The sequence below is a fragment of the Lissotriton vulgaris genome, chromosome 5 (genome assembly GCF_964263255.1).
Source record: "Lissotriton vulgaris chromosome 5, aLisVul1.2, whole genome shotgun sequence".
NCBI classification, from domain to species: Eukaryota; Metazoa; Chordata; class Amphibia; order Caudata; family Salamandridae; genus Lissotriton; species Lissotriton vulgaris.
The window spans coordinates 903,271,861-903,299,477 of record NC_141693.1 but is presented as its reverse complement, the minus strand read 5'-3'; the positions used below and the strand labels follow the sequence as shown (position 1 = coordinate 903,299,477).

Genomic DNA, 27,617 nt, shown 5'->3' with positions numbered 1-27,617 from the left:
TCTGGGCATCTTGCCCCATATATCGCAAAGGCTGTTTGGATACCAGTACTACTTCCTACTCTGAGGTTAGTAGACTTAGCAGACTCTACCTGGGGAATTACAGTGATCAAATGATTTACTAGTAGTGAATATTCTTATAGACTCAGTGGTTTTCTCACACCTGTGAGCTTTACTTCCCAAAGTACCTCTGGTGTGAGCTAGTATGGGCCTGGTATCTAGAGCTGGTGTCAGCATTTTTCATGGGGGAGGGATTAGCGAAGAGGAGCATAATTATTTTTGAGGAAAAATATGATCTAATGTCATTAATGCCTCTGCCCAAAAAGCTATTTTGGTGATGCTGAAACCTATCGGTGACCATCTCAATGCGCTACACACTGTACTTCACCAGACTGCATGAGCAACAGCTCACTAATCTTGGACTCCAACCTCCGCCATAGGATTCTGGAATACAGAGGAGCTCCAGCCTTAACATTATGCTATGGCTTGACCCATTAATAAGCATATAGCACATGCTATTTAAAAAATGTAAGCCCACTTTCCTAGGCAAGTTGGGAAGCCCTGTGATGGGGGTATATATGCCCCTGCCTATGTGCACGGATCAGGAGCACAAGACGATTTTGACTCAGGCCATTAGGTGTTCAGGTGAAAGAATATTTTGAAAAGGGGGAGTAGGAAACAAACACCTATTGTGACTGTGTCAGAGAGAGACTCTGGTAGCTTTTGGCAATCGCAGCCCTATCTGTGGAGAATAAGAGTAAAAGATGCGTTGATCTGGATGCTGAGGTGGACCTTGAATAGTCCGAGGACTTGATCAAGTGTACCATTTTGAATATGTTCTCTCCAGAGGATACAGTGTACCTCGATCTGCTGGTTCATCTCCATCCATAATTGTACATAATTACGCAAAATACACATGCGTAATTTAGTGCTAAATATTAGTACGAAATGCATCCTTGTGACAATTTTTGGTGCAGGCATGCATTTAAACAAAGCACCGTGAACAACAGCAACTTGCATTCTGTTGTTTGAGTGCATGTGCGGTAAATTGTTACTGCAAATTGTGTGTTACGGTGAATGGCAGGTAATTACTCAAAGTAGCACAATGTCAGGAATTTTGCATAACAAGCTTAATGTGAAATTCCCAAAATGATGCCGGCGTAATTTGAATTTCACCTCTGCCTAGTAATTATTCCGCTGTTTGCTTTAATAGTCATTCCGAAACGATTTAGACAGCTGTCAAATACATTCTAAATTATCTAGTTGTATGTTTGTTGGTTTAGGTTTCTGTTCCAGAAGGGTAGAAACACAGGTTTTGACTGCTTTTGTAAATATTCCTACCAGCTTGGAATTAAAAAATATAGGTCAGCAGAAAAATGGCCAAGCGGCAACCCTACTCAGAATACTATTAGGAACATGAAGCTCATTTGAGTGAGTACAGACCAAGGAATGTCAGAAGCTGGCATCGCTACGTCTCTAAATGGTTCACACAAGCTGACAAACATTGCTTTATTTTAGCTGTCTCCTGCCTAAAATTGCCTTTGCTTAAATGTCAATGGGAAAATATATTCGCATGATTTTTTTTAACAAAATCTCCCTTTTTCCAGTTATTACATGTTGGTACGTTTGCATGAGTGTAAAATGCCCTAGCTTTCAAATCAGACAGAGGTGATCATCTCACCTCGTAATGCTATAATGCACAAAGGTACTTAATGTATAATCTTAAAGTTTCTTTATGTCCATTTTTTTTTTATCATGTGCTGCTCGTAGAGTTGATAGATGGGTTGGGAGCTTAGGTTTTCATATTTGAGAAATAGAGCTACTTTAAAAGCATTCTCTTGTTGAAGCGAATGATCAATTATAGGGAAGGAAAGCAGATTCGGCTGCGTAGCAGCGATGGAAAGAAACAGGCTGGTCTCGGAATGGCGTCTTATGGCTATGCGTCATCTCATTGGACACAGTTTGATGTCACGTTGTGGTTCTTTGTTTCAAGACTCATAGGATATGTAGTTCTTAGTTTGATATTGTATTGTTTAATAGCTCTTTGTAGTTGGCTGTTAAGTTCGGCAATAAAAAAGGCATAGCCCTTGCCTTAGACTCTAAGGCAAGTTTTTATTAAAAAGACTCTAAGGCGAGAGTCTTTTTAATAAAACTCCATGCTTTCAGACACAAAGCTGTGATGTTTTTTTAATCACTGTGATTCGCCAAAATCCACCTCTGACGCAGCCTCAGCTCCTCCGCGGCCGCCGTAAAGAGACACAAGCCGACAAACACTTCCGTCGCAAAAGCCCCGGCCTACCTCTGTGTGCGAGACGCCATCGTTTGCGCGCCACAGCTTCCCTCGACGAGCGTGTATCTGCGTAATTGCGGGCCTGCGGCTGTCGTCCCTCCAAACTAAGGATCCGGGTAGGTTTTAGTCAGTGGATTTACTGACAAACGCGAGATTGGGTAGTTGTTTTGTGCCAGGAGCTCCAGAATTTCGTCTGCGTGGTGGCTGTGCGTGTGTTTGTGTGTGCCGGGGCCCGGTGGTTGCGGCCGCCCCCTGGCTCCGCTCGCCTGGGAATGGGAGCCGTGTGATCAGGAGAAAAGAAAAGCCGTTGCCGAACTTGGAACGTTTTAACCGCGGGTCTCTCTGTTTGTCTCTTCTGCAGCCCTCGCCGTCATTTAATCATGCCTAAGAAGAATAGTGTCCCTTACGGGTAAGTATTCCACGCCGATGCGGATGTAGTGGTAGCTATCTCTAGAGACTTTCCCTCCCCCCTTGACCTGGAGAGCGGCTCAGGTAGGTACCTCCAGAGCAGTGGGGGTAAGTATGAGCCGGTTAAAATAAAACGTCTTTCATCTGGGTCTGGCAAGGGGTGGGCGGTGGTGTAGGGCCAGGGGCGGTGGGACATCCATGACCTAGTCCGGTACACCGCACTTTTCAAAGGGTAAATGGACGAAGCTCCATGCCACTTCTGAATATCTAGGGCATCCTTGAGGGAAACCGCTGTAGCTGCTGGCGGTACTATTAAACCGCAGGCGTTCCCGACTCCACACAGTGTGCAACCAGCGTTACCAGGCGCCAGGACTGAACAGTGCAGTCGAAAATTGGCGCTGTGTGCAGTGCAGGACGGGCTCAGAAACGCCCGGCCATGGTTGACCAAGGTGAAGGATAGCCGGAGCAATGCTTCCTCATCTAGGGCACAATTACAGAGTGTACTTAAAAAACCTCAGCCCATGGAGATTATTAAACCAAAGAGGCGTTATTGCCTAAACGAAGCCATTATAAACCGATCAGATTTCTACATTTGGCGGCAACATTACTTCCCCTATGCACGCCATGCAGGTTGCACACTGAGTAATCGGGGGTTCCTCATTCTGCAACTCCAGCTCTGCCGGCACATTAATGAAATTATCCACACGCTCCAAATCAGTAAATTTTAGACACGTTTTCGACCAATCTGAATGCTGCTCATCTGAGCCTGATATAGTTCCGCCCCAATGTTATCTTAATTGGTCAAGTGCGCTGTTACCACTTTACATAACACTGTACAATCCCTAAAATTACGACTGCAGGAGCGACCCCTTTTGGGAGACTAGCTGCTTCTGCAGCTCGGTCACTCTAGTCGCCATTCTTCCCACCTTGGTAAAGTAAGTAATGAGGTTTACACGTACCGCACAAGGTAGTATGTCTGTTTCATTATTACCCTTGATTGCTAGAGTTATTAATCAAGTCATACTTCACTGGAATTGTTCGTTTTGTTTAAACATGACTGTGTGAATCAGCAGCCTGTATACTGGCGCCTGTGAAATGGGAAATCACACGCTGCAAGGTATGTATTTTTATGATTTTAATTGCGCTACATTTTGAGACTCAATTACATGGTTTATTTTCTAACGCTAATTTGTGTGACAGGTGCACTGAACATTGTGTGAAAGGTGCACTGAACAATGGTGTTATGTATTCTTGGAATAGTGCCTATAGCTTCTGATTCTTGGTGAAAGTAGCCTTTTAAATCCTACATAAGATGAGGCATTTCTGCTAAACTTGTTCTCTCCCATTTTGGAATATTTCCAATGCTACGTTTTGAACATTGTTTTTATGGAGTATGAGGTTAACCGGTATGATTTTACTGAAATATGAATGACCTATTTACTTGGAGGTTGTCAGCGAGACGACCTGTTCATTTAGTCAACCATTCGCATGTTTCGTCCAGCTGCTGTAGTATGGCGGCAGTAGGTCAGTCCACTTCAGCCATTGGCTAAATTCACTGTGAGCGACGTTAATCTTCCCTTCGCAGGTTCACACCGTTTTCAGGTAGCACATCCACACCTAAAGTTCTCTTCAGTGCCAGGGACTACTATGGCAATGTGTGCCTATTGGGTGCAAAACATTTTTTGCTCTAAGCCAGTGCAAGAACCGTGACCAACTTTAGTTGGCAGCCTACACCAGAAATATTGGCTTTCCCAATGCTTGAATTTAACGTTCTTTTAAACTGAACTGCTTCTTACTGTAAAGTAGGTTGAGTCTGGTTTTCTATAGGACTTAGCCAGCATCTTAAATTGCAAACTGTTCGCTGATCCTTTAACTCAAATGACCAATTTAAAAAAAAGTCAGTTTGGATCTATTTTTGTGGAGCTGCTCTTATTTGTTGGCTTGTCTTTATGACAGTTTATTGGGGGTCATACTTCCGAGCGCCTCCTGCATTTAATTCACTATAGTACTCGCCCGCAAGTGTTTATCCTTAAAACATATATTGTGTGCGTGTACAACTTCTCCCGTCTGGGCAGAGTCGAAATGAGCTGTAAACTGTTTAAGATCAGTATATGAATCCGGTTTTCTATCACTGCAAGAGTGAATCTTGCTGTCCAATACCTGTTAATCCTTGATTCTTTATGATTAATTCTTGCCCAATAGGCTACATCTATTTATTTTAGTTTGAGGTGATGCCCTTTTGACCTTTTTAGCAGTAGTCTAGTAGCTATTTCTAGTATAAATAGTGGTGCTGAGATCTTACAATTTGGGGAGTAGAACAATCTTTAATTCGGGGTTATAACTCGATGAGGTATTCTCAGATTTGTTTTATCAGCTCATTTAATTTAAAGTTGGACAACTGTAAGAAGAATGGAACTACCGCTCGTTTTTTAAATGTGGTGCAGAGTAGAAAAATGATCTCTTTCCTGGATCTAGAAATGCGCCACAAACTTTTCTACTAGAGAACTGGTCAGTATTCCCACTTTGAAATGGTCTGGTGCTTTGGAACTCTTTATTCGTTCTTTAGCCGATGACTTAACCAGGTCCCTACAGCCGCAGCGAAAGGTGTTTTCATTTGCGTCTTCAAGATAATGACTACTTTTATCTTAGTTTGTGCTTGCTGGCACACAGCAAAACAGCTTCCACTCATTGAAGGTGGTAAGTAAAAGGTTAGCAGGATGACAGTTCTGTTTTGTTAGCTACCTTGTTAGTAATTTAGGCCCTGATGACGGTGGGACCACCACGGGCAGTCCATCTGTGGTGGTCTTGCTGCCATTGAAATGAAGATTACCGCCTGCCACATTAGGATGGTGGCGGTTGTAGAGACCGACCACCACAGACACGATGGGCACAAGGAGCCCGCCAGAGGAACTACAATCCCTATATTGGAGAGTACTTGCCAAGTACCGCACTAGGGCTTATGATGCCCCACTGTGCCAGCCATTTCTTGATAAGGCTGGCGTAAAGGGGCAGTTGATCCTCAACCTATGGTGCCCCTCTACATATCCCTGCCCTGCATGGTGCCTGCCACGTAGTGCAGGGATGTGTTTAATGTCTACATTTTGTACTGCGGCACGTGCTGCAGTACAAAATCTAGTCCTTGCGCCCGCCATGATGGCGGGTGTATCCTAATGCCTATGGCGGCGGCCAGTCGGGTGGTCCATTTACGAACAAAATGCAGTCAGATGAAAGTCCGACCGCCAAGCAGAAGGCTATTTTGGTTCTACACTGGTACCATTTTATAGTCTTAATGTTGGGCGTCAGTTTTGTTGAGCTTTTATGATATAGGAACACCTGTGCATTCACCCGCTTCAAAAAATGACCCTGTGCTACTTTTCCTTAAGATCCATAGGCACTTTCTTTTTTTTTTTTATTGCAGTGTTTCCCTAACTAGCGTTTTTTATTGCATCGCTAGTCTACGTTTTTTTTTTAATTCAAGTGTGTGTAGTCAGTTATCCCTTTTTCTATAAGCACAACTCCTAATTTTCTCCATTTTTTTTTCCAGAAAGGTTACTAGAAATAACTCTTAGAAATAATTTAATGTTGACGAAAATTGACTTTTTTTTGACTAAAATTGCCTTTAGCGTAAATGAAAGTCTAATTCTATTCAGAATTTAGTTACTTTTCACACAAGTGAGATCTGCTGCTTTCAGGCATGCTTTTGCTCGAGGAGAGAATACCCGTAAAATGTTGTTAAAGCAATGTCAAAATGGTCGGCTCTCAAATTGTTGAGGTGGGTAACCTGCTACACTCATGACCCAGCGTCGAGGCTAGTATGCGCCTTGTTATACAGTCAGTTTTGCCATTACATTTCATGATGCTCCCAGGGAACATATTCTTCAGCTCATGCAGTTCTAGCTGAGGACAAGATCCATTCAATTTTCCTGATCAAAGTATTCAGGAGTTCTACATGATTTCTCCAAAAACACAACTATCTCCTTTTCTAACATCGTTGTTCAAGGTGCTATATTAGAAATATAGATTTCCAGATAACTTTCACTGTCTTCCAATTAACTCTGTCCAGCTTCCATCTCTGACAACATTTTTATTTTATTACAGCCACTTCATTTTTGTTAGATTCATCTTAAGGTCCTTTGCCCTGTAGTACTTATGCACCTGTTACGGACAGATCAGTATTGTCTGCAGTAAGTAGGGAATTTTTGGGACTTAAGACAACTCTGCGTTTATTAGAGCAGATTGTCAAACATGTACCAATTAGGTAGGGATGGGTGGTGCCACAGCTTTATTCCAACCTAGAACTTCCCCTAAGTTATGTGGGTAATGTTTTTATACTCTAGTAATCTCACTCACTCGAGACGCTCATTACCATCAAAACATCTGTGTAAGAGGTATGAAAAGCTAGATGAAGTGGCTGAATATTTAAGTTTCTCTGTTTAGTGCCAAATACTTTTGCAGCTTAAAAACATGCACAACCATTCTTTAGTTTTTGGAGTACTGCTATAAAAGTTCCAGTGTCTTTAAAATCCACCATGTTCTCTAAGTTCAGAGTAGCATAAAGAGGGACAAACTTTTCACGCCATGCTCTAACCAGTTTAAAAGATTTGTTCCTCGGTTCGATGTGAAGTCTGCATCCATTCTGTTTACCCTTTCTCCTGGACAGAAGTCTGGCTGTATGTTCAAAACGGATGCATAGACACAAATATTATATAAATTCATCTATCTTTCCTATTTTTTGAAAGAAGTGATGCTTTCACCTAGAATGGCTTGGTACATTGATAGATGTAACTGACCTTTAGGCAAGGGTGTAGCCTCATAAAATGTGCAAGCCGTCCGGCAAGAACGCTCAAGTTCTGCCATCTTCCAATATAGGTTACTCTGGGATCAAAACAGTTAGGAGGCTGGTCATCCCTAGAAGATACATTTCTGATGGCCTTATCTATTTGTTCAGATGCCTGGAAATGTGCTTATTTGACAACCATTAAGCTGCATATCCAAACGGAGACACTGCAGTTCAGTTCTTTACTATTTGTAGATAGTAATTTAATTTCGGGGGACGGGGTTTGTGCCCTCCTAAGAGCGCACACCTACCTACTTTTTTTTTTTTTTTTTTTTACTTATGAAGAAAGTTGTGCAGGTGCAAATAACTCACCTAGGCTCCCATTCAGGAAAGTAGTACCACATTGTTGCTACTCCTGTCCCATTTTCTAGGAGTCAGCCATTTCCATTACATTCTGAGGCTCCTGGACAAGCTGTCTACGACTTGAAGTACCAAGTGAAAACCTAATGGTAATTTCCAAACTCTAGCCGCATGCATATTTAAATAAAAAAAATCACCTGCATAAAAATGAGGTTTTTTTCCAAGGCAATAGTGATGCAAAATTTTGTTGAGAATTGTTTTATTAAAACAGTTTAATAAAACTGCGGGATGTCCTATAATGTAATGGTTACAACAAACTGGGGTTCTCCCTGTTTTAAAGTATGTAACTGTTGCTACTCAAGATGGAGGATTGCTTGATGTACTTTTTTTGTCAGTTTTATCCTGATCTTTGACGTACGGTAGGACACATCATCAGTCTTCTTGCTTCTTTAGAAGCTCCTTTCCAGTGCTATTAGACAGCTCTCTATATTTAAGGAAAGTCGAAAGACCTTGAGTAGCCTGTCCATGTGGAGAAGTGTGGCTCATTGGTTAGAGGAGGCAGACCTGGAAGCAGAGGTCACTCCGGGACCAGGGTTCAATTCCCGGCTCGGCGGGGTCTTGAGTCCTAAAATGTCCATGGACTCGACAATTCTCGCTCCGGTGCCTACTCGATTCACGGGTTCACACTCTGCGACTCTGGGCAATAGCTTGCTTAATCTCCACAACTGCCCCTCGCGGCGGGATGCCTGGCTTTCACCTTGCGGATACCCTGCTGGGGTTATCTCACAGGGGAATACCAGGGCGGGTTCCCTAAGCAAGCGCTTAGAAACTGCTTGGTGATTTTGCGCTATATAAATTCCTGTACATGCCCTCAGTCATTAAACAGATGTCTTGCACAGATGAGGTCTAAAATTAATGTGATCTTGTCTTAGGGTATTGATGTTAGATTTAGAGAAGTTGGTCTGATCTGTTGAGTTTGAGGACTGGTCTCAATTGTTCGAGGCATATGTGGTAGGCCAACATTGAAGTGGTGCCTGGTGTGTGTGTGTGTGTGTAACTATTATTTGCCTTTAAAGAATGTAAACTAAACCCTTTTTTCAGAGTTTAGATTAGTCCAAGGAGAACTATAAGACAGCTGAAGCACGTAGCAACTGTTCATTGCTTTACTTGCTCAGTAATGAGGTGTATGTGCTTGGATATTAAAGTAATGACTCAACCAGGTCGCATGCCACCACTTGCCCACGTTTTCTTGTTTGTAGAGGCATCCTCTTGCGATATAAAAATGGTTTGTTCCAGTTTTGCACACCAGTTTATCTCCTTGTGCCCGACTAGCAGTGCAGGTGTGTTTAGAGTACCTGGCCCAGGTAGTGTTCCTTTTGGCAACATTTTTTCAAACTCAGGAGGGCTATAACTGGGGAGATATCAATAGACCACCACAGGATCCACAAGTGAGCGGAAACCACCTGTCTAGTATCTCTCAATCACAGGACTGGTCCAAACCATGTAAGTATTTTGTTATCTTGTCTGGACACTGCATGCATGGTGCAGCTTCACTGCTCTAGGGTCCAATAGGTGACATGCATGTATTTTAGTTGAATCAATTGAAGCCAGGCTGATATTGCCAGTTCCCGCAGGGCCATTAGGGCCTCCCTCCACTCAGTCTTCCAGTGGCCCACCAATGCCTCTTATTTGGTTTTCAGTTATGTAAGTCGGTCTGGATAGTTGAAAAGCGAACTATTTATAAACGTGAGATTAGTCTACCTGAATTTCTTGTTGGGGTCTCTTACTGGACCCTGCCAGACCTGACACCCCACCTTGGAAATCATTTACTGAAGCTTTCTTGCTTCACCTTCCAGATACTACAGAATCTCCCACATGGTGGTTCAAACCCACAGGGCGAAGCAGGAGACATAACACAAAACAAACACATTTAGAAAAGGGTTTTATTTTAGAAAATGCAAAGACTCTTTTTAGTATCAAAGGTTGGGGTTTTATTTTACACAATGCTGTCTAACAGAAAGGCTCTCCCAGATGCCAAATATATATTAACACACCTGGTAAATGCAACAGTTAAATGCATGAATACCATGGATAAACTATCAGCAAATAATATAACACATGAAAATATAATATGCTGGATGTTTTGCAAGAGATCCAAAAAAGACAACTCACTAGATACATCAAATGATTACTTTGGATGTGCACCTCACTCATTCACACATCACAAAACCCCTCAATTAATCAAAGCCATTGTCCACACATCACAATAGCAATCAAAACTCAACACTTCACCTGGTGCAATCACTGCATCTTAGCCCACTCCTGACCGGGGGATTAAACTACAGTGGATAAGATCCTCCGCAACCAGGGTTGTGCTGTACTGAAGTACAGGAGTCCGTCCCCATTCGGGTTCCAAAATCCTGTTTCTAAGTCAACAGCCCTCCGCTTAATAATCTCAAACATTAGAAGTTTTGAGAAACCTTCCTCTACAGTCTTGCATGTTCCAGCCTTTTTTTGTCGAAGCTCATGAAAGCTTTCCAGGGTACATTAAACCATCCTTGAACGTGATTAACCCAAACAACTTGCAAGCATGGCTTTGCACACACAGCTCAAGCAGAGTCAGAATTCAGGATGACATGAGGCCATGTCAAAGCCAATAGTAAGAACTTCATAATACTACCAATGTACAACACAATGCACATTTGTGCGCCACTGCTTATAGTATCATACTTCATCTCTCAATGTACATTACAGAGCACATTTGTGCACCACTGCTCACAACACTGCATTTCGAGACCAAAACGTACATTCCACACTCCTCTCTTCCTCATGCTTTCGAATGCACATCCCACAAGTTCTGTTCTTGGCAATGCTGTTCTATTCTGTGACGGCTCCCACTGAAAGACAGCAAGATTACAAGAAATAAACCTTTGAGAAGCAAGGCATATGCAGGACGTCGTACATTCAGGCTAGGATAAAATAACACCCCAAAGTCAGTTAAAATAATGGTAGTCAAAGGTCATCACAGGGTGTCATAAGGCTTCTGTAGTGCTAGAGGCACTTGTGGTGTAAGTCAGCTACTTGCCTTTAACTATAGCCCCTCCACAGAGGAGACTCCAAGGAAATCTTTCCGTCCAATGCCGAACCAACCTCCATACTCCATGGGAGTTGAGCTTAAAGACAGAGCCATCCGATTTGAAGGGTATGATCGAGCAAACTCAATGTACTAAAGAGCCTTGAACAGCCATCTATCATAATAGGGTCTCTAAGCACACACATTCCTTCATAAAGTCCATCTGACTATGACATCAAGAAAATAATTTCTCTTCCAAACTCTTCTGAACCAGTCCTCTCTTGCAGAAAGGTATTTATAAACGCTGAATGTGAAAAGTACTCTGCTATGCTACTTTGACAAAAACAAAGTGGTGTGTAAGGAAATGCTACTTTTTGTATGGTTACTCTCTAGGTTTTTTGACTGATGCTGGTTTTTTGAGTCTGAACACTGAGGGGTGACAAGCAGACCTTACTGTCAGTGCTCTGATCCTAATACGCATGTTGAATTTGCTTACTTGTAAGCCCCTAGTCTATGGTACACAGTTAAAGTCAAGCCATCCTCCCAACAATGTGTAAGGCACTCCTATGGCAGGCCTACCAGGCCCTAGGGCAGAGTGCAGTATATTTCTCTGGCAGAACATGTTTGATATATTCTGACAGTAAAGCACAACCTTTTTGAATTTACTGTAGAAGAACTTGATTGCCTCATTCATAAGTAGACGGTTGCACGCTGATCTCCATCAGCTGTGCTACCTCTAAACGGCATGACCAAAGTTGATACTCCAACGTATCAACTCTTTACATTACTTTGGACTAGAGAATCTAGCTGGGCTTAATGTAACTAGTTGTGTGCAGCTTTAACTAACTGCCACTTTGACTTTAATCTCCTTGTACCTGAACGGTTGCACAATGAGCCCGCCTCTGAGACCGCTTTTGGCCCTCTTGGGCTCCCTGGAATGTAGACGATAGAAGCCTGCACTGCAGAGCTGTTACCCCTCCTGCAGGAAGCCACACAGATGTGGACCCAAAAGGCAAGCTTGAAAGGGGAAGCTGCCTTTAAAGAGCAAATGGGTAACACTGTGGAGAGGGGTTGTGCCATTTTGTAAGTAGACAGGTAAGGGGAAACCAGTTGCCAAACCTGTACCTCTTTGTAGCCACACCGCCGAGTTGAGCTAGGGAGCTTAGGATGCAAGCGAGGGGTTCTGCCATGTCGGATGTGAACAGAATAGGGGCATCTTGGGATAGCCAGGTGCCACACTTATCAAGAGGTGGTCAGTCGGGAGGGAGAGAACCTGGTAGCCAATTGACTACCAACCGCATCTTACTCTGCGGGTATTTTCTGAGCATAAACAGAGCCCCCCTACACCCAGATCTTGTCTGGACTGGGAGGTCTATCCTGCTGCACTGTGGACCGGCAGAGAAGCTGCACTGCAGTTTACTGTGCCTGGTGGCTAGCAAAGGAGAATGGACTGTGCCTGTTCTGTCTTGCTCGTGGAGGGGTCGCCTCCAAAGTCCAGCCAAAGGAAAAGACTCCAAGGGTCATTTGGCTGAATGCCTTATTGCAGCACAGGGCCACAACAGCTGACAAAGCTTGCTGGGGCAAGTGGTTGGTTCAAAATCTTTGGACCGATCACAACCAGATGCTCAGAGTTGAACTTGAGTCCACTGGACCTGGAAGAGTTGTCGCCGTGCAGCTTGGTCGCCCAGACGATGAGTTCAGGAAGGGTGTGGCTGGTAGTCCCGGGCCATCTAAATGTCTGTCTACCAGGACAGTGAGGATTTCGAGGGATGTCAACCTCTTTGCCAGGACTGACTCGCCACCTCTGTGGACCAAGGCGATGCCGCCGGAAAACCCCTTCAACTGCATAGCATCCTTGAGCATCTTCAGCATTGGGTCAACTTCCATAGGAACTTGCAGCAACGGACTAAAGTACCTGGAACTCACTGAAGACTGCTTCACCTGCTGAGGGATTAACTGGTCCTTCTGGCTGGCTCTCCGTCTGACATGGTTATTACCCCAAATAACTAAGCAACTGCAGTACAGCTAGCCCAAGTTTTTGCTCAAGAAGTTTGTGGCAAATTCATTGACTTTGATAATGCTTGTTTGAGGTTGAATAAAGTGCATATTTACTGTACTTTATAAATCTATATTTCCAAAAACCCCCTGGGATATTTTTTGTTGTTGTTGTAAATGCATCTATTCTTATAAATTGGTTTCAGATTTTGTAAAGTGTGTTTGTGTTTTTGTTTTCTTCAATGCCTATACGTGTACCTTTTTGTGTAAGCTTTGCTGCTCAAACCCACAGTTACCCATGGTGGAGCTACAGGGTTTAACAGACTAAGCCAACTAATACTAGAGGAGTTCATCAGTGCATTACAAGGTGAGGTCTCACATCCACACCATATAATACACCCCATTTCCTCAGTGTGCACAAGAATAGCTTGCTGTTAATTATGAAGCTGTAGTCTTAGGGCTTTCTTCTGCCAAACAGGACAATTTGGCTGTTTATCATCATGCGCTGTCAAAAAAAAGCTGATGGGTTGCACTAGGCACACTCCACGGAGAAAGGAAAACAACTGTTTCTGTCACAAGGAATGTACCCATTTCAAACACTGGACGATCAGACACAATTTTTTTTTTTTTTTTAAGTATTGTTACCTGAACTAGGGCAGCATCCTTGATACCTTTGGTTTGGCTGTCCTTGCACAATCTGCATAAGTGTTTTGTAAATGCTCTTGGATATGTGCTTCTGATATTTGCTTAGTCTGCTGTTCTGGTTTTTATGAATAGCAGACAATCCCCATGATGGTGAATATAAAGTTCTTCATTGTGGTAGTTAATCTGTATTGTCTCATAACCCCGCACCTGTTTTCCACAATTGTGGATTATATCTGGTATTTGTGCAGTTTGTCTGAAGGAAAAATCCCTTCAGAACGTGATGAAGTTGGCTGTTCGTTCTTTTAAAGCCACTGCATGGTGTAAGTTTTTCTAATATAGTTTGGTGGCTTCCTCCATATGGTATATACATTTAGACATCTCTTGCCTTTGTTCTGGAATCCTGTGCTTGCCACCTTGTATGAAGTCAGAGAAAAGATCCAAGATGTAGACCTAAGATCACAAGTATGTAACTTTTCCTTCCTCTCCATGAGTAAGAAATGGCACTTAGTGAAGCTACGCTTTAGTTGATTGATTTTCCCTTTAGTTCCTCAAGCAGGGAGAGGTACTAATGCCCAAGCTCCAACTAACCATGATTTGTAGTTCTTTATACTTTGAGGACATTCTGAAAACCTTTGGTGAATGGATGATGGCAACGACCGGAACAAGGAGGTTGCTGCCTTTCCTTAAATCCAGGAACAAGCGCTTAACTATTGCTGATGAGACCAGCAATAGTTAAAAGCTTCCACCGGATGTGGAAAAAGGGAGACACATTGCCAGCTGGAAAGCACAAAATTGTGTTCTGCTAGCAAGACTTCTACAAAGCCCGGCTTAGTTGTTCATTGATGTGGCTTATACACAAGTTTAAATTGAGATCCCTGCTTGTCAAGAGTTAGACCAAAACCTCATTTGGTGACACAACTGTAAAACCACTTGCTGCTAGGCATGTTGATTGCACTGTCTCTAGGCTTCCTCTAAACCAGCAGAGCAAGGTTTTTTATCTTCTGTTGAGGTTCAGCCCTGTTCGTGTTCACGGGACCATGATATCCTAGCCTTTTGAACAATCTGTCACACTTTTTGAAGCAGTCTCCGACTGTAATCCTAACTCCCAGTTCATATTGGGGGTAGTTGGTCCAGTGGGTGGTTGGTCTCGTGCTTACTCCTGCACTTGACAATGTTAACGATAATCAAGATTCGTGTCCCTGTGAGGACCTGCTAATGTGTACTGACCCACTACTATAGCTTTCTTCAGTTGAAAAGAATTTAAAGCATGTCTTCTTCACTGGTTACCATTGGTAGTGTCCCAAGTGAACACAAACATCTGGTGCAGACATTGAACTAGCCCTGCAACCAGTGAGGCCTGCACCAACTGCAGACTTCTTTGTTGGAAGGTAGGTAATCTACAAATGGGGAGGGGGAGCACTATATAAGTAAGAAAATATTGACCGAATGTGTGCAACTGCTGCTGCCTATGAAAAGACTGAGAGGAGGGTTAGCTCTGAAAGTAAGATTACAAGAAGTGTTTTTGAGGTCCTTGTAGAAAATGGCCAAATAATGGGTTTCCAGATGTCTTGTGAGATTCCAAAGGGGTTTTAGGTTAAAGAAAACGTGCTTTCTTCTTGGTTTTTCTTTTACATTAAGTGGCATCTGCTGCACAGTATTAATCGTCAATGAAGCATAAGGCATTAGGAAACCGTATGCTAACATGGACAATTTATTCCTAGTGAAGAACTTCAAATGGATTCCATTCCTCATGGGTGGAGAACGTGGAAGTTAATTAAGATGCATTTCGTTCTCTCCTGCAAAAAAAGGGAGTTGCCAAAGCAGGATAGACTTTATTGGAATCCAAGATGTATTCCTCTAGTGGCATTTTCTACCATTGATGTGATTATAAAGGTAGACTGGTTCTACCATTGACATGTCCTTGAAAGATCATGGCATGTCTTTTCATTCTTACTGAACTACTTTGGGAGGAGCATATGTTCCACAGATTAAGCCACTGAGTCTGTAAATTGCTTTTTGGTGGGAATTCTGCTGTCTTAATGCTGGTATTTTGTTGACTATTAAGTACACAATTCTTTGTGTTTGATATTTTGTTGCCAGGTGTTAAGACAACACAACTAGAAATAACTTACGTTTGTTTGTGGCTGCAGGTTAGAACGTGTGACGCCTAAGTTCTGATCTTATTTCAGCTTCTGTGTCCACTCCTTTCTTCCTCTCGTCATGCTGGCTTCCTCTCTTTCTAAGGCTACCTGATTCTAATTAACATCCTTTGTTTTTCTTCATATAGTTGCTTGTGGTACTTTATCTTCCCAATCCCGGCAATAATCCGCTTGTGTACCCTGAGAACATGACTATGCTTGTCTGTTAGTGACTCGAATACCTATGAAAGTTAAACCTTGCTTTGCTGGACATCTGCTCTTTTTCAGAACTGTGTGTCTTATCTTGAGTGTGACTAGTCAGGAGTAGCCCAGCCGTCGAGCATTCACCAATAGTTTATAGACGTTTTCTAACCTCTATTGTTAATGTTGTTGAATTTTAACCACACAACCGAACAGTACCACATACTTGCATTTTTTTTTTTTAATGTAGAATACTTTTGAGCAGCACCAGTTGTAAAATTATACACTGAGCTCTTAATTGTGGAAGATGTGTCTGCATTTTACAGAACATGAGAAGAGATTATCCTTGTGTTGTAATGAGACCTAGTTTGCATGTTACATTTCATTGCTATATGCAAGGGTAGTTTAAATGCTATGTATAATTAAAAAAAATAGCATTGGCAAACCTTTACTAATTTTTATTTTTTTTACAGATGGCGGTCACTACAAGCAGTTGGGACTCGTGTGGAAGGAACTCGATTCATAGCTTTCAAAGTACCTTTAAAGGGGGTATGTGTTCGTTTCTTCCCTGCCCCCATTTCTTTTAACTCACTGGTGGGCCATACCCAGACTCACTCCAGCAGCCCGGCAAGCCTTCTGTGGCGGCCTGTGGACCTTGAGACATCGTACCCCTGTTTTACTTTTTTTTTTAACTAGTGTCTGCAGCAGCGTGAGAGACTCTGCTGCTCTGTGGGAGCCCGGGTGATCCTAGCGATAGCCAGAGTAAAGCTGCAGGGGCCTAAGAAGAGGTGAAATACATCAAAGCCTCATTTAACATGCAAATGGTTTTTTAAAGATTTTTGAAGTGCTCGGGGGCGGCTGTGTGTGTTTGTGTGCCCGGGCTGACACACAGGCAGGGTGGGGGGACGGAGGTAGTGAGAAGGAAGGAGGGAGGGAGTGAGGGAGGGGGTGGGAGAGGGAGGGCAAGAGGGAGACTGAGTGAGAGGGAGGGAAAGGGGGAGACTGAGTGAGACGGGAGGGAAAGGGGGAGACTGAGTGAGACGGGAGGGACAGGGAGTGAGACGGGAGGGACAGGGAGTGAGACGGGAGGGACAGGGAGTGAGACGGGAGGGACAGGGAGTGAGACGGGAGGGACAGGGAGTGAGACGGAAGGGGGGAAGGGGAGTGAGACGGAAGGGGAGTGAGACGGAAGGGAAAGGAAAAGGAGTGAGACGGAAGGGGGGAAGGGGAGTGAGACGAAAGGTGGTGAGGGAGGGAAAGGGGGTGAGGGAGTGAGACGAAAGGGGGTGAGGGAGGGAAAGGGGGTGAGGGGGAGGGAGGGAAGGGGAGTGAGGGGGAGGGAGGGAAGGGGAGTGAGACAGATAATGGGTGAGTGAAAGGGAGGGAGACGGAGTGAGTGGGAGGGGGAGGGAAGGAGACGGACGGAGTGAGTGAGTGGGAGGGAGAGAGAGATAGAGGGAGGGAGGGAGACTGAGAGAAAGAGAGAGATGTGTGTATGCCGGGTCTGGTGGCTCAGTGGACGAAGGCGTCCGCTGCAGGCACCTGTGATCAACCTCATGGTCAGTTTTTTGTTTTTTTTGTTGCTCTAGCCCTTCCCCCCTCCCCACTGACCCCGCCCCCACCGGTGCGGCCCTCGGGCACAAACCAAACTGTAAATTTGGCCCCCGAGAGAAAGTTTGTGCGTACCCAAGCTCTATACGCTGACAAGACAGTACCTATTTAAAATTGCTATGCTGCACAGCAGGCATGCTGAAGGTACGCCAAAGACACGTCTGTCCGCTTTTGTCCATGCATGGACCGCACCAGCCATGCTGTTTTAGTTTGAAAATGTATACAGTGAAGTCCACAAGAATGTTGCCACAACCTACTATAAGGTACACCAAGGATTCTCTGCTAAAGGTGGGACAGGAATACAGTCATTCCAATTATTAACGTATTTTTTCTCTATCTAGTTTCTGGCGGTGGGGTGAGGATTGCTTTGACCTCTCAAATGAAACAATATGATTACTGCACAAGGAATCGCACTAAAAAATTTATATCGTGCAACTACGCACCCAAAAGGGTGATGTTTCTTGAAGGAGAATGTCTGCTACTTCTATTAAAAAGGCAACTTGGCAGTACAAAGTGCACTAATTGATGCACGGCCATTGTTAAAACATACGGTGTAAACTAGAGCTTTTGATTGATTCTATCTTCGACATTTTATAACGGAAACTTTCATGTACAACTGAATGGCCTTGATGCTCTTGACTGTAAGGCTATAACTCAGTCCATCTGCTTCACCAAGCACATACAGGCGGTTGACTGGCTATATATTTAGAGTATTTCAATTAAAAAAATACACTTCATTGGTCAGGTTTTTCAGCACACTAACATTAACAGATGTTGGCTGCAGACCTCTAGCTGCAGCCTTTATTGAGCGACTATTTTTTTTTTTTTTTTTTTTGTTTAACTGCTACTCGTCTCATTGAAATGTTATCAAGTTGGAGATTTTAAAATCTGGGCAGATAATTCAGTGGCAGCTCTTGGACTGGATCAATTTGACCCAGGGCTCACATAAAGCAGGTCATATATTCGATCTAGCCTTCAGTTCTTCACACTCCGATAGCATCTCTTACCCCATATTTGGTCATATCATTCATTGGTCCATTTAACATACTCCTACACAATTAATTGTAGTCGCAGCCAGTTCCTGTCAAAACCAGCCAGATATGGGTACCTGCCTGGACTAGACTAAATGCAGCTACACTATCCTAACAGCTAGCACTCCCACTTCCTCTACTAGGTGATGGGTATATAGATGATTTGAGGGCAACCTAAAAGCAATGGGCAAGGACAGCCCTTGAAAACACACTTCCCATAAAGTGAATCAGACCATGTAAACCTCTGTCAGCCTCTAAGAACAATGATATATTAAGAGTAGCTTAAAGAAGCTGTAAACTTATAGAATGACACTGGAGAGCTAGCTAGGTAAGAACTTAAGTCTGCTCTAAAGCATAACATGACAATCTCATCAAAGTGACTGAGGCGGACTTCTGACATTGAGATCTTAAATTATGCGAATCTTAGTGAAAAGGTGTTCTCGGTTGCACACTTGTTGGCAAATCGAAGCTGCCTGGCCCAGACCTTTTAGTGAACGCAGTCACTTTGATGACTTAAGACTGTTCTTTGAGAGAATTCTCCTAAAATTGACAGCCATGAACAAATACCCTTTCTTCTCATGGATGCTCTAACCATGAATTTAGTTAGGCATTTGGTGAATTCCCTTCAGAGCATGCCAATTTGGCAAAACAGTAAAAACGTTTTCTCTCTCTCGGCGCAACGCTAGATCTGGTCACTGGCAAAATGTAGCCATAAGTAATGGACCCTATAGCACAATCCATTATGTTCAATCTGTAATCTTTGTCTACTGAGCAGGTGCCATTCAAACGGGAGAAAACCTTGGTCAAACCTTTAGCTGATCCAGTGGTCCTTTGTAACTTCAGACAGCTATGTCACCTTTGCCAGAAAAAATTCTGGAAAATCATGTTAATGGAATTCTCAGACCCTCTGGAGAAAAAACTTCTACTTCATCCAGGTCTGTTGGGCTCTAGACCTGCTCATGGCTCGGAACTGCTTTGATACCGGTCTTAGATGGCCTTTGTATGGCAGCTGAAATAGGCAACTTTGTGGCCTTGTACTATAGATCTGTCCGCTGCCATTTATGCGGTCAACCACAAGAATTTGATATAAAAGAGGAGGAGGTTGGAATAACCCCCTCAACTCAGATGGCCTAATTAATGCTCAGAAGAGTATTCACATGCCAAACAACAACTTTTTGTTCTGAGTTTAGAGCCAGAAGGTGCGGAGCTCATCGGCATAACCAGGGCTTTAAGTGGGCCGGGTCGGAGCACCGGCAGTTTATTTTAAGGGGGCCTCGAAACGGGTCTCTTTCGAGCTCTGTTTTGTGCCTGCTGTCACAGCAGTCCGTTTTTTTTCCGGACTGCAGTGGCAGCAGGCACATGCGGTTGGTGAGCGTTGTAGGGGAAGGGAAATCCTTTAAGAGTCATTTTCTCTCTGAATCTCAGGGGCAGCAACATTATTGTGGTGTCACCAGGGCTCTTAAGTGGGAGCTTTTTCAAGATTATATACAACAAGCGATAGTTGCTGCTTATTTATCTAATGCAACTAACAACCATTGACAAAGCCAATAGTCCTGACTTGTAGGTATGTTACTTGTATCTATCTAGATGCAAGGACAAACAGCAAAATACAGGTCGGGCGGCACACTATGCTAAGCGCAGACTTTTTAGTTTACGTGTTTTTCAGCTGTGCTCTTAATTACATTGGCCACGCCCCTTTGAGAGACCCTCCAGTTTTTTCAACCCACTTAAAGCCCTGGGCATAACTGGTTTTCTGGAATCCACTTAAATTTAATGGTGACATAACTGAGGCAATGTGCCACCTAGGTTACGTCACGTCCAACTAATTCCTAGCCTTTGACTCTTTGAAACTGTTCCTGAAACTGCATTAGTAGTCCGAAATGTAGGTTTCCAACTCCATTTGGACCTTACTGTGGCCGTGCAGGCTAATAAATTCCCTTCTACATGCTTTGCACTGTTAAGATCTCTATATAAATTACTTCCACTCTTGCCACAACATCTAAGGCCTCATTGTTCAAGCCACAATCCTGAGCTGACTGGACTACTGTAATTTGCTGTACCTGGGTGCTCCAGACTACGGTCATGAAACATACCCAGATTTTAGTCAGCAGCTGCTTGTTCCTCTCTCGTGGATCCTCTGTTGCGCTGACAGACTGCATTGGCCCCTGATTCCAAAGAGGATTCGTTTGAAATGTATTCAGTTCAAAGTCTTCCATGGGACTGGACCCATTTACCTTTTCGACAAACTCTCGGTACAGTCCTGCTAGATCACTATCTGCTGATGTAAAGTTGTTCTACATACCAAAGTTTAAACTTTTTCAAATGGGATGCAGAGCTCTCTCTGTGGAGGCCGCTATGCTATGGAACAGTCTAGCAAAAACCCTTCCTTGCAACCAGTATATTATGGTCTTGTAAGGATCTGAACGTCAACCATGTTTTCTTAGCACTTTAAGTCTTTAGCGCCAGGATGCACTTCAGGTAACTGTTGCAATCTATAAAATTAATAAGTATAGGTTGTGTTTCTTAACTAGCAGCAATGTAACTTTTTAAATGGCATGAGACTCGTTTTCCCGTGCAAAAAATGCTTAATGAGCCAAGCAAAAAGGTCCTTTCCCTTCTTTCATAGTGTTGGTAGTTTGATACTGGTAGTTTGAAGTTTGATACTAGTCTATCTTATTCGGGTGTATTGCACATGTTCATAACTGTTGTAAAGGACAATCCTGAGAGGCTCATCTCGTGCTTTTACACTCTTCAATAAGATCCCTGCAAGGAACCACTTATCTTAACTTCCTATGGGAAACCTTTTTTAACAAAGGGAGCACTGTTCACCACTAGTAGACAGTCTGCAGAGCCTGTAAGTCTAACCTCAGTCCTCTTGTCCTTGTTGCAGAACGATAAACAATGACTGACTTTAAAGTTACTCCACTCTTTAAGGATCCCCTTGATTTACGTTTTGGGGTCGGATGTGAGGTAATTGGGTTTGCTTTGGCAGTATGCCCAAATGTTGAATTTAGCATACAAATTTTTCCATAGCAGACGTGATCTGTAACAAAATACAAGCATTAAAAGATTGTGATCAGAATCAGTTGCTGTATGAGAATCAAAGATTTTCAGAGGCACAGATGTAGAAGCTAAACTAATGTATGTGAATAATATTAAACACGACACTTTAGAGTCAAGAGGTCTAGCAGACAACTGGCCATAAAGGTGTACGCCAGCAGTCATACTATTACTTTATATAGTAGTAATATCTGACAGCAGCAACATATAGTAGTAAGAGGAGAGTGACTGCATGAACACAGTAAGAACTGCATAATGTGCTGCAAAACCCATACATGCTAAATTACCAGTTTAGTTGGATGTTGTATTGTATTTAAAGCCAAAGTGACTGACTGGGCATAAGGAAACCACTGGGAAAGTCATTGCGTATTTCCCGTGGGATCTATTAGCGTTGGCAGTTTTATTGATGCTGTGCAGTATTGCTAAGTGTGGGGGGGGGTGGTACCTGTACCCCCTCATAATGGAACTCCATTTATGATAATTCTATAATAACTTGCTGACATTAAACATGCAGGTGATGCAGATTTTTCCAACTAGTTATGTATTGAAAGTAGATCATGGAACGATCTGCTTCTATTTCTGTGGCTCGACCAAGGAGGAAGACTGGCTGTTTATAAATGTAATAAAAACCTACTTTATTGCAAAATGGTGTTAGAGGTCGAATGTGCTTTTACAATAGGTGCTAAAATGGTATATTTTTTTAATTAAGTAAAATGCACTTGTGTTAAAAAGCAGAATTCTGAGTTTCGCATAGTTTTCTTTTACAGACAGCTGCATTTTAAAATGTTAAATTATTTTATGTACACCAGGAAAGCCGTTTAGTGTTGAGTTTTGAAGGTGTTTAGGAATGTAGAGAGGTAAATGTTATTTCTAACTGCCCTATTTGGTATGATTTGAGCTGTGTTAAACTCTTTTTTTTTTTTTACGTTGTAGGTGATAAACCAGAGACTTACTCCAAATCAGAAATTTACACCCAAAGATTTGATTGCTGAAATTCGAGCTCAGGGAGAAGAACTTGGAATAGTCATTGACCTAACTAACACAAATCGTTATTATGAAGTAAAGGTAATAATTGCATTAGTTTAAGTTGTACGCGGTTTTAATTTAAGCTTATTTGGAGGCAGTGTTTGTTTTGATGTTGTGTTGCTAATCATAACTTTAATTTTCAGGATTTACCTAAAAACGTTAGCTACCAGAAGCTGCCAACCGCGGGACTTGAAGTTCCTGACGATGATGCTATTCTACAATTCAAAAAAATTGTTAGAAAATTTCTGCGTCAGAATCAAGATAACGGTAATCTTAGTGAAATTGCAATTTATGCCATAATTCATGTTTATTTACATATCCTAAAGTGTGAATTCTTAATTGGATCCTTATTTACTCAATTTAGTGATTTTATCATTTGCAGAAACCACTTTTCCACTCTTTATTTTATGAAAATGGAGGAAAAACTGCTTTTTGATAAGCTTTCCAATTTGTTGATAAAATAGCAATATATTAACCGAATGGGAAGTATCAACATTATCCCTTTTGTAAGTGAATTTGTTCTTCACTTGTCTGTCCCCTTTCTATTTACTCTTCAATTCTGATTAACGAAACACCACATCTACGCTGGGCAGGAAGCTAGCATCATTTGATCAATTTGTTTGTAAAGGAGTATCAAGCTTACTCTATGCCCAACAAAAAATAATCTCCTTCAAGGCTCCTACTTGGGATTGTGTCTTGGACTGGATAAATCAATAGCTGTTGTAATGTGTAACTCCTTTCAGTAATCTAGAGACAGGTTCTCTGCATATTTTGGAGTACAAGGTATTTTGCACTGCCGACTGGACTACGGCAACGCCCTCTACGCCGGGACCACCGTCAAGCTCCAGAAGAGACTCCAGCGGATCCAAAACGCCTCAGCCAGACTCATCCTCGACATCCCACGTTCCAGCCACATCTCCGGACATCTGAGAGACCTTCACTGGCTCCCCGTCAACAAAAGAATCACCTTCCGCCCACGCACACAAAGCCCTACACGACCAAGGCCCGAGCTACCTCAACAGCCGAGTCAACTTCTACGCCCCCAAACGCCACCTCCGATCAGCCAACCACGCCCTCGCCGCCGTCCCCCGCATCCGAAGAGCGACTACAGGAGGAAGGTCCTTCTCCTACCTGGCCGCCAAGACCTGGAACTCCCTCCCGTCCGACCTGCGCCTGACCCAAGACCACCTCTCCTTCAGGAAGAAGCTGAAGACCTGGCTGTTCGAGCAGTAGCGGCACCCCCCCCCCCCCCCCCCCCCCCCAGCGCCTTGAGACCCTACGGGTATGTAGCGCGCTTTATAAGTGTATCTGATTGATTTGTGTTCTGGTTCTAATGCTTTTAATTGGGAACCTTTTATTTATTTATTTATAGAGTTTTGTATAGCGCGGACAAGACCCGTGGGTATCAGAGCGCTTCACATGTAAGATAAGTTACAGGCATTATGGAGGCAATTGTAGCAACAGATATACATGAGAATAAGGTCTAAGGCGATAAGCTGTAAGGGGGATTATAAGTAAGAGTTCTTCAGCTTATCCAATTAGTATTAGGAGGTGAGTGAGGTAGGGTTGTATACCTTTAACTTGAATATCAATATTTACAGTGCTTTGCATTCTGGAGAAATTGCAAAAATCACTATATGCTCAATTATGAATCTGGCAGTCCAGTGACCACCAGACCAGTGTGGCGGTCCGACCGCCCTATTATAACTTGGGCAGTCGGACCGCCATTGCTTCGCCACATCTGCAAGGGAACCGCAGTTCCCTGGTGGTAACGCAGCAGTCGGAACCCCAGTAGTATGCAGGTAGTGCTTCTGCAGCACTGCCGTGCATATTACGAATTTCAGGCCAGCCAGCTGGGTCATGGAGGTTTTACTTCCATGAAAAGGCTGGCGGTCCTAAAACAAAGGGGGCGTTACAGGGCCCCTTCTTTCCTATTTGCATGGGAATGCAGGCAGGGGGGCATGTGCCCCCGTGTAAATTCGCCCCATATCTTGGACAGCTTGGACTTCACAGTCCATGACGTGAAGGAATGTTTTTTGATGCTCCCGCTGCAGTGTCCATTTTCAGAGGCACCGCTGTGGGACCACCAAAAAAAAAAAGCCCGCCAGACATGTGGAAACTCTTAATCTGATGGGCACATGCGGTTGGGAGTGTGCTCCCGGCATTGCAGTCCGTTCCTAAACCACTAAACTTTATCAGGCCCGGTGTATAGTGTTAACTAATTTATCATTTTTTAACCTATTGTGTATAGCAAAAGTCTACATATCCTAACACTTGCATACGTTTATTTTTCTGTATACATTGTAAATGTTAGTTATGGCTCATCTATGCAAAACAAATGGGACCTACATCGAGAAGAAAATGCCCCAGAATTGCCATAAAATCGCTTTGATCCAAATATGAAAATGTGTGGTACCTTGAGGTGCATTATTTTTAGCCATTAATGTGAAGACCTAGGACAGTGTCTGGTGTGCATGTCAGTCATACTGCTTGCACGAATTCTGGAAAGTATTGGTGCATTTGATTGAAACACTAAAGCAGATGTATAAATGTATGCTGTGCTCACAGTATTAGTCAAGCGTTCTGAAATACTTTTATATTTTGGCTTGATTTCTAGATAAACTGATTGGTGTGCATTGTACAACTGGACTTAGTAGAACTGGGTATCTGATATGTCGGTAAGTGGACTATACCTTTGTTAAAGACTCTGTAAACTTTGAGGTTTTCCTGGCTCATGCAGTCTTCTGTTTTTTGCACAGATATTTGGTTGATGTTGACGGTTGGAATCCAGATGTTTCAATGAAAGGTATGTTTCTGCTAGCTAAACCAACTGTATGTTTTCTTCAAATGTAATTATAACTTAGAGGGACCTGGAGCACAGATAGACCTTGTTGAAAACTGCTGAATCAAATGTTGCAAAGTACTGTTTTGGCAAATATCGAACTGTTTCAATGACTTGGCTGTAGGAGTAGGTGTTTAGTTTAATTTTTCTTGAATACTTGGCTGGTTTGCCACTTATAATTTATCCATCATGGCATTGTCATTGGACAAATTTGTAATTAGAAATGTAGGCATATGCAGTCAGACAATATGTAGAAAATCCATTGAATGATATGGGAGGGGGACTTTGCACCAACCCTCTTAGAGGCCCAAACTATCAGATTTTCAAACCAGTCTATTGTACCACTGGCAATTTGAGCTCTGCTCTAGTCTTTGAAACCGCCTTGATTCTTGACTGCAGGGGATAAGTAGTTTATACCCTTTCTGTTCCTGGTCGGCAGTGGTCTGGGAGCGCCATCTGAAGTTGCTCACACACCTTCCCAGTCCAGGTCTCTCTTAAGGGCTTAATCTCGGATGTGTTCAGAAGACTGCCATACTAAATACTTCTGCTATCTCCATAAATCTACGTATGTTGCCAAAGACTACTGTATTTGTAGCAGCTTCATCACCACTTGGTCTACCCCAGTTAAGGAACAGTGAAGTGTGTGCATGCTTTCTTCTAATAAGTACAAATACGTCCTTGTAAGTTCTGAGGCATTCTTCATAGCATCGCATAGGAGAATCATATAACCCCACCAAAAAGCCTCTGTTTTAAGATGCAGAATCCTTGATCTGGTTGTGCTTAGACCAATTAAAACAATCTAGGCTTTCTACAAGCTTAGTCTTCTCATGACTAGTTCCTGTGTAAAGGGATCGTCTGACATTCTCAGCAATGTGAAACCCATCCACTACTTTATCAACATTGTCAGCCTCTTCAACAACACCTCGGAGCCTTGTTTTGCTAATAATATACAGCGTCTCGAATTAGAGTTTGGGCGCTAATAGTGGGATGGGCATTAGACAAAAAAAAACATTATAGATGTCACTCGATATGGTAGTCTCATTAATATGTATAGGGAGGCAAAACTGTTAACATCGCAATGCTGTCATGAATTCTATACTCACCCAGAATTTGAAAATGGAGTCTGACAATTTGTCAACTCAAAGCCTTGCTACAAATTCAGCGATTTGAAAAAATGCTTGAAAAATTAAGAAGCAGCTCATTGTGCAGTGTCATAGCAAGAAAATGCAAGAGGCGAAAAAGAAGCAATGAGATTGCTAGAGTTGTCAGTCAAGTGCCTGCATAAAGGAAGTAAGACACAAAGAAGTCCACTGAATTGGCTACAATTAAAAGAACCTGTTGGTGCTGTATATGGAAAATAAAGGAGGATTGATGGTTCATAGTGGAACCATTTAATTTTATGTATTTTGGTTTGTATGAGGTGTGTTAGCACTTATATAAGGGCATATTTAAAAAAAAATGGTTTCTCGCTACAAGAATTGTAGAAAATGTGGAAAGAGGGACCATTTTCCTAGGTTTGTAATAGCAAGGACACGAGCGTTGTAGCCGGTTACTGAACATGTCCAGTATATTAAGTGTTAAATGTAACTGATTTAAGAAAACTAGGTGGGAAGTGTAGGCCCAAGGCAAAATGTATTACCAATAAGAGTGCTATAGAACTGATGGTGCAGTCCAGCACCATGTTTACAATTACGCCAAAAGACGTATGGGTAAAAACATAAGGGAAAGATGTATCAGAACCTACAGACACTGTATTTCAGGGAAGCATTATTGAGCTTGTATATTTTTGTGCGGATAGCTTCCTTCATTAGAGGAAGAGTAGCCTGAGACTTTTTCTCAATCTTTCAGGCCGAACTTTCTCCCCCCAATACTGGAGTAGGTGCATCAGTATGACCTTCACATTATTAGACTGAGGGTGAAAGAACAAGTCCTGGTAGTGGAAGTTAACTCATGTGGAGGAAATGGGGAGAGATGCTATGGAAGTGTTTTAGGGCAAGCTAAGTGCACATATTGAAGGACGGCGCACAGCAAGTGAAGCACAAAGCAAGAGCAATACTCATTGATTTTAAAAAGTGAGGAAGATATTGAAGACTTGGTTAGGGCTGGTGTGATTGAGCCCGTAGATTCAGCTCAGTAAGTCTCACCTGTAGTCATCACCTAAAA

At 42.8% G+C, this 27,617-nt stretch overlaps 1 protein-coding gene across 1 annotated transcript in view; it reads left to right on the top strand.

Annotated features, from left to right (window-relative positions):
• Positions 1-2,257: 2,257 nt before the first annotated feature.
• The window catches only part of LOC147711781 (uncharacterized), a 98,128-nt gene continuing 72,768 nt past the window's right edge, over positions 2,258-27,617 (top strand). Inside the window, exons 1-7 of the mRNA XM_086922507.1 lie at positions 2,258-2,403; positions 2,649-2,696; positions 16,358-16,433; positions 22,520-22,651; positions 22,756-22,879; positions 25,230-25,290; positions 25,372-25,418. Of these exons, the coding sequence (XP_086778633.1) occupies positions 2,668-2,696; positions 16,358-16,433; positions 22,520-22,651; positions 22,756-22,879; positions 25,230-25,290; positions 25,372-25,418 (469 nt within the window). The 5' untranslated portion in view covers positions 2,258-2,403; positions 2,649-2,667. The remainder of the gene's footprint in view (positions 2,404-2,648; positions 2,697-16,357; positions 16,434-22,519; positions 22,652-22,755; positions 22,880-25,229; positions 25,291-25,371; positions 25,419-27,617) is intronic.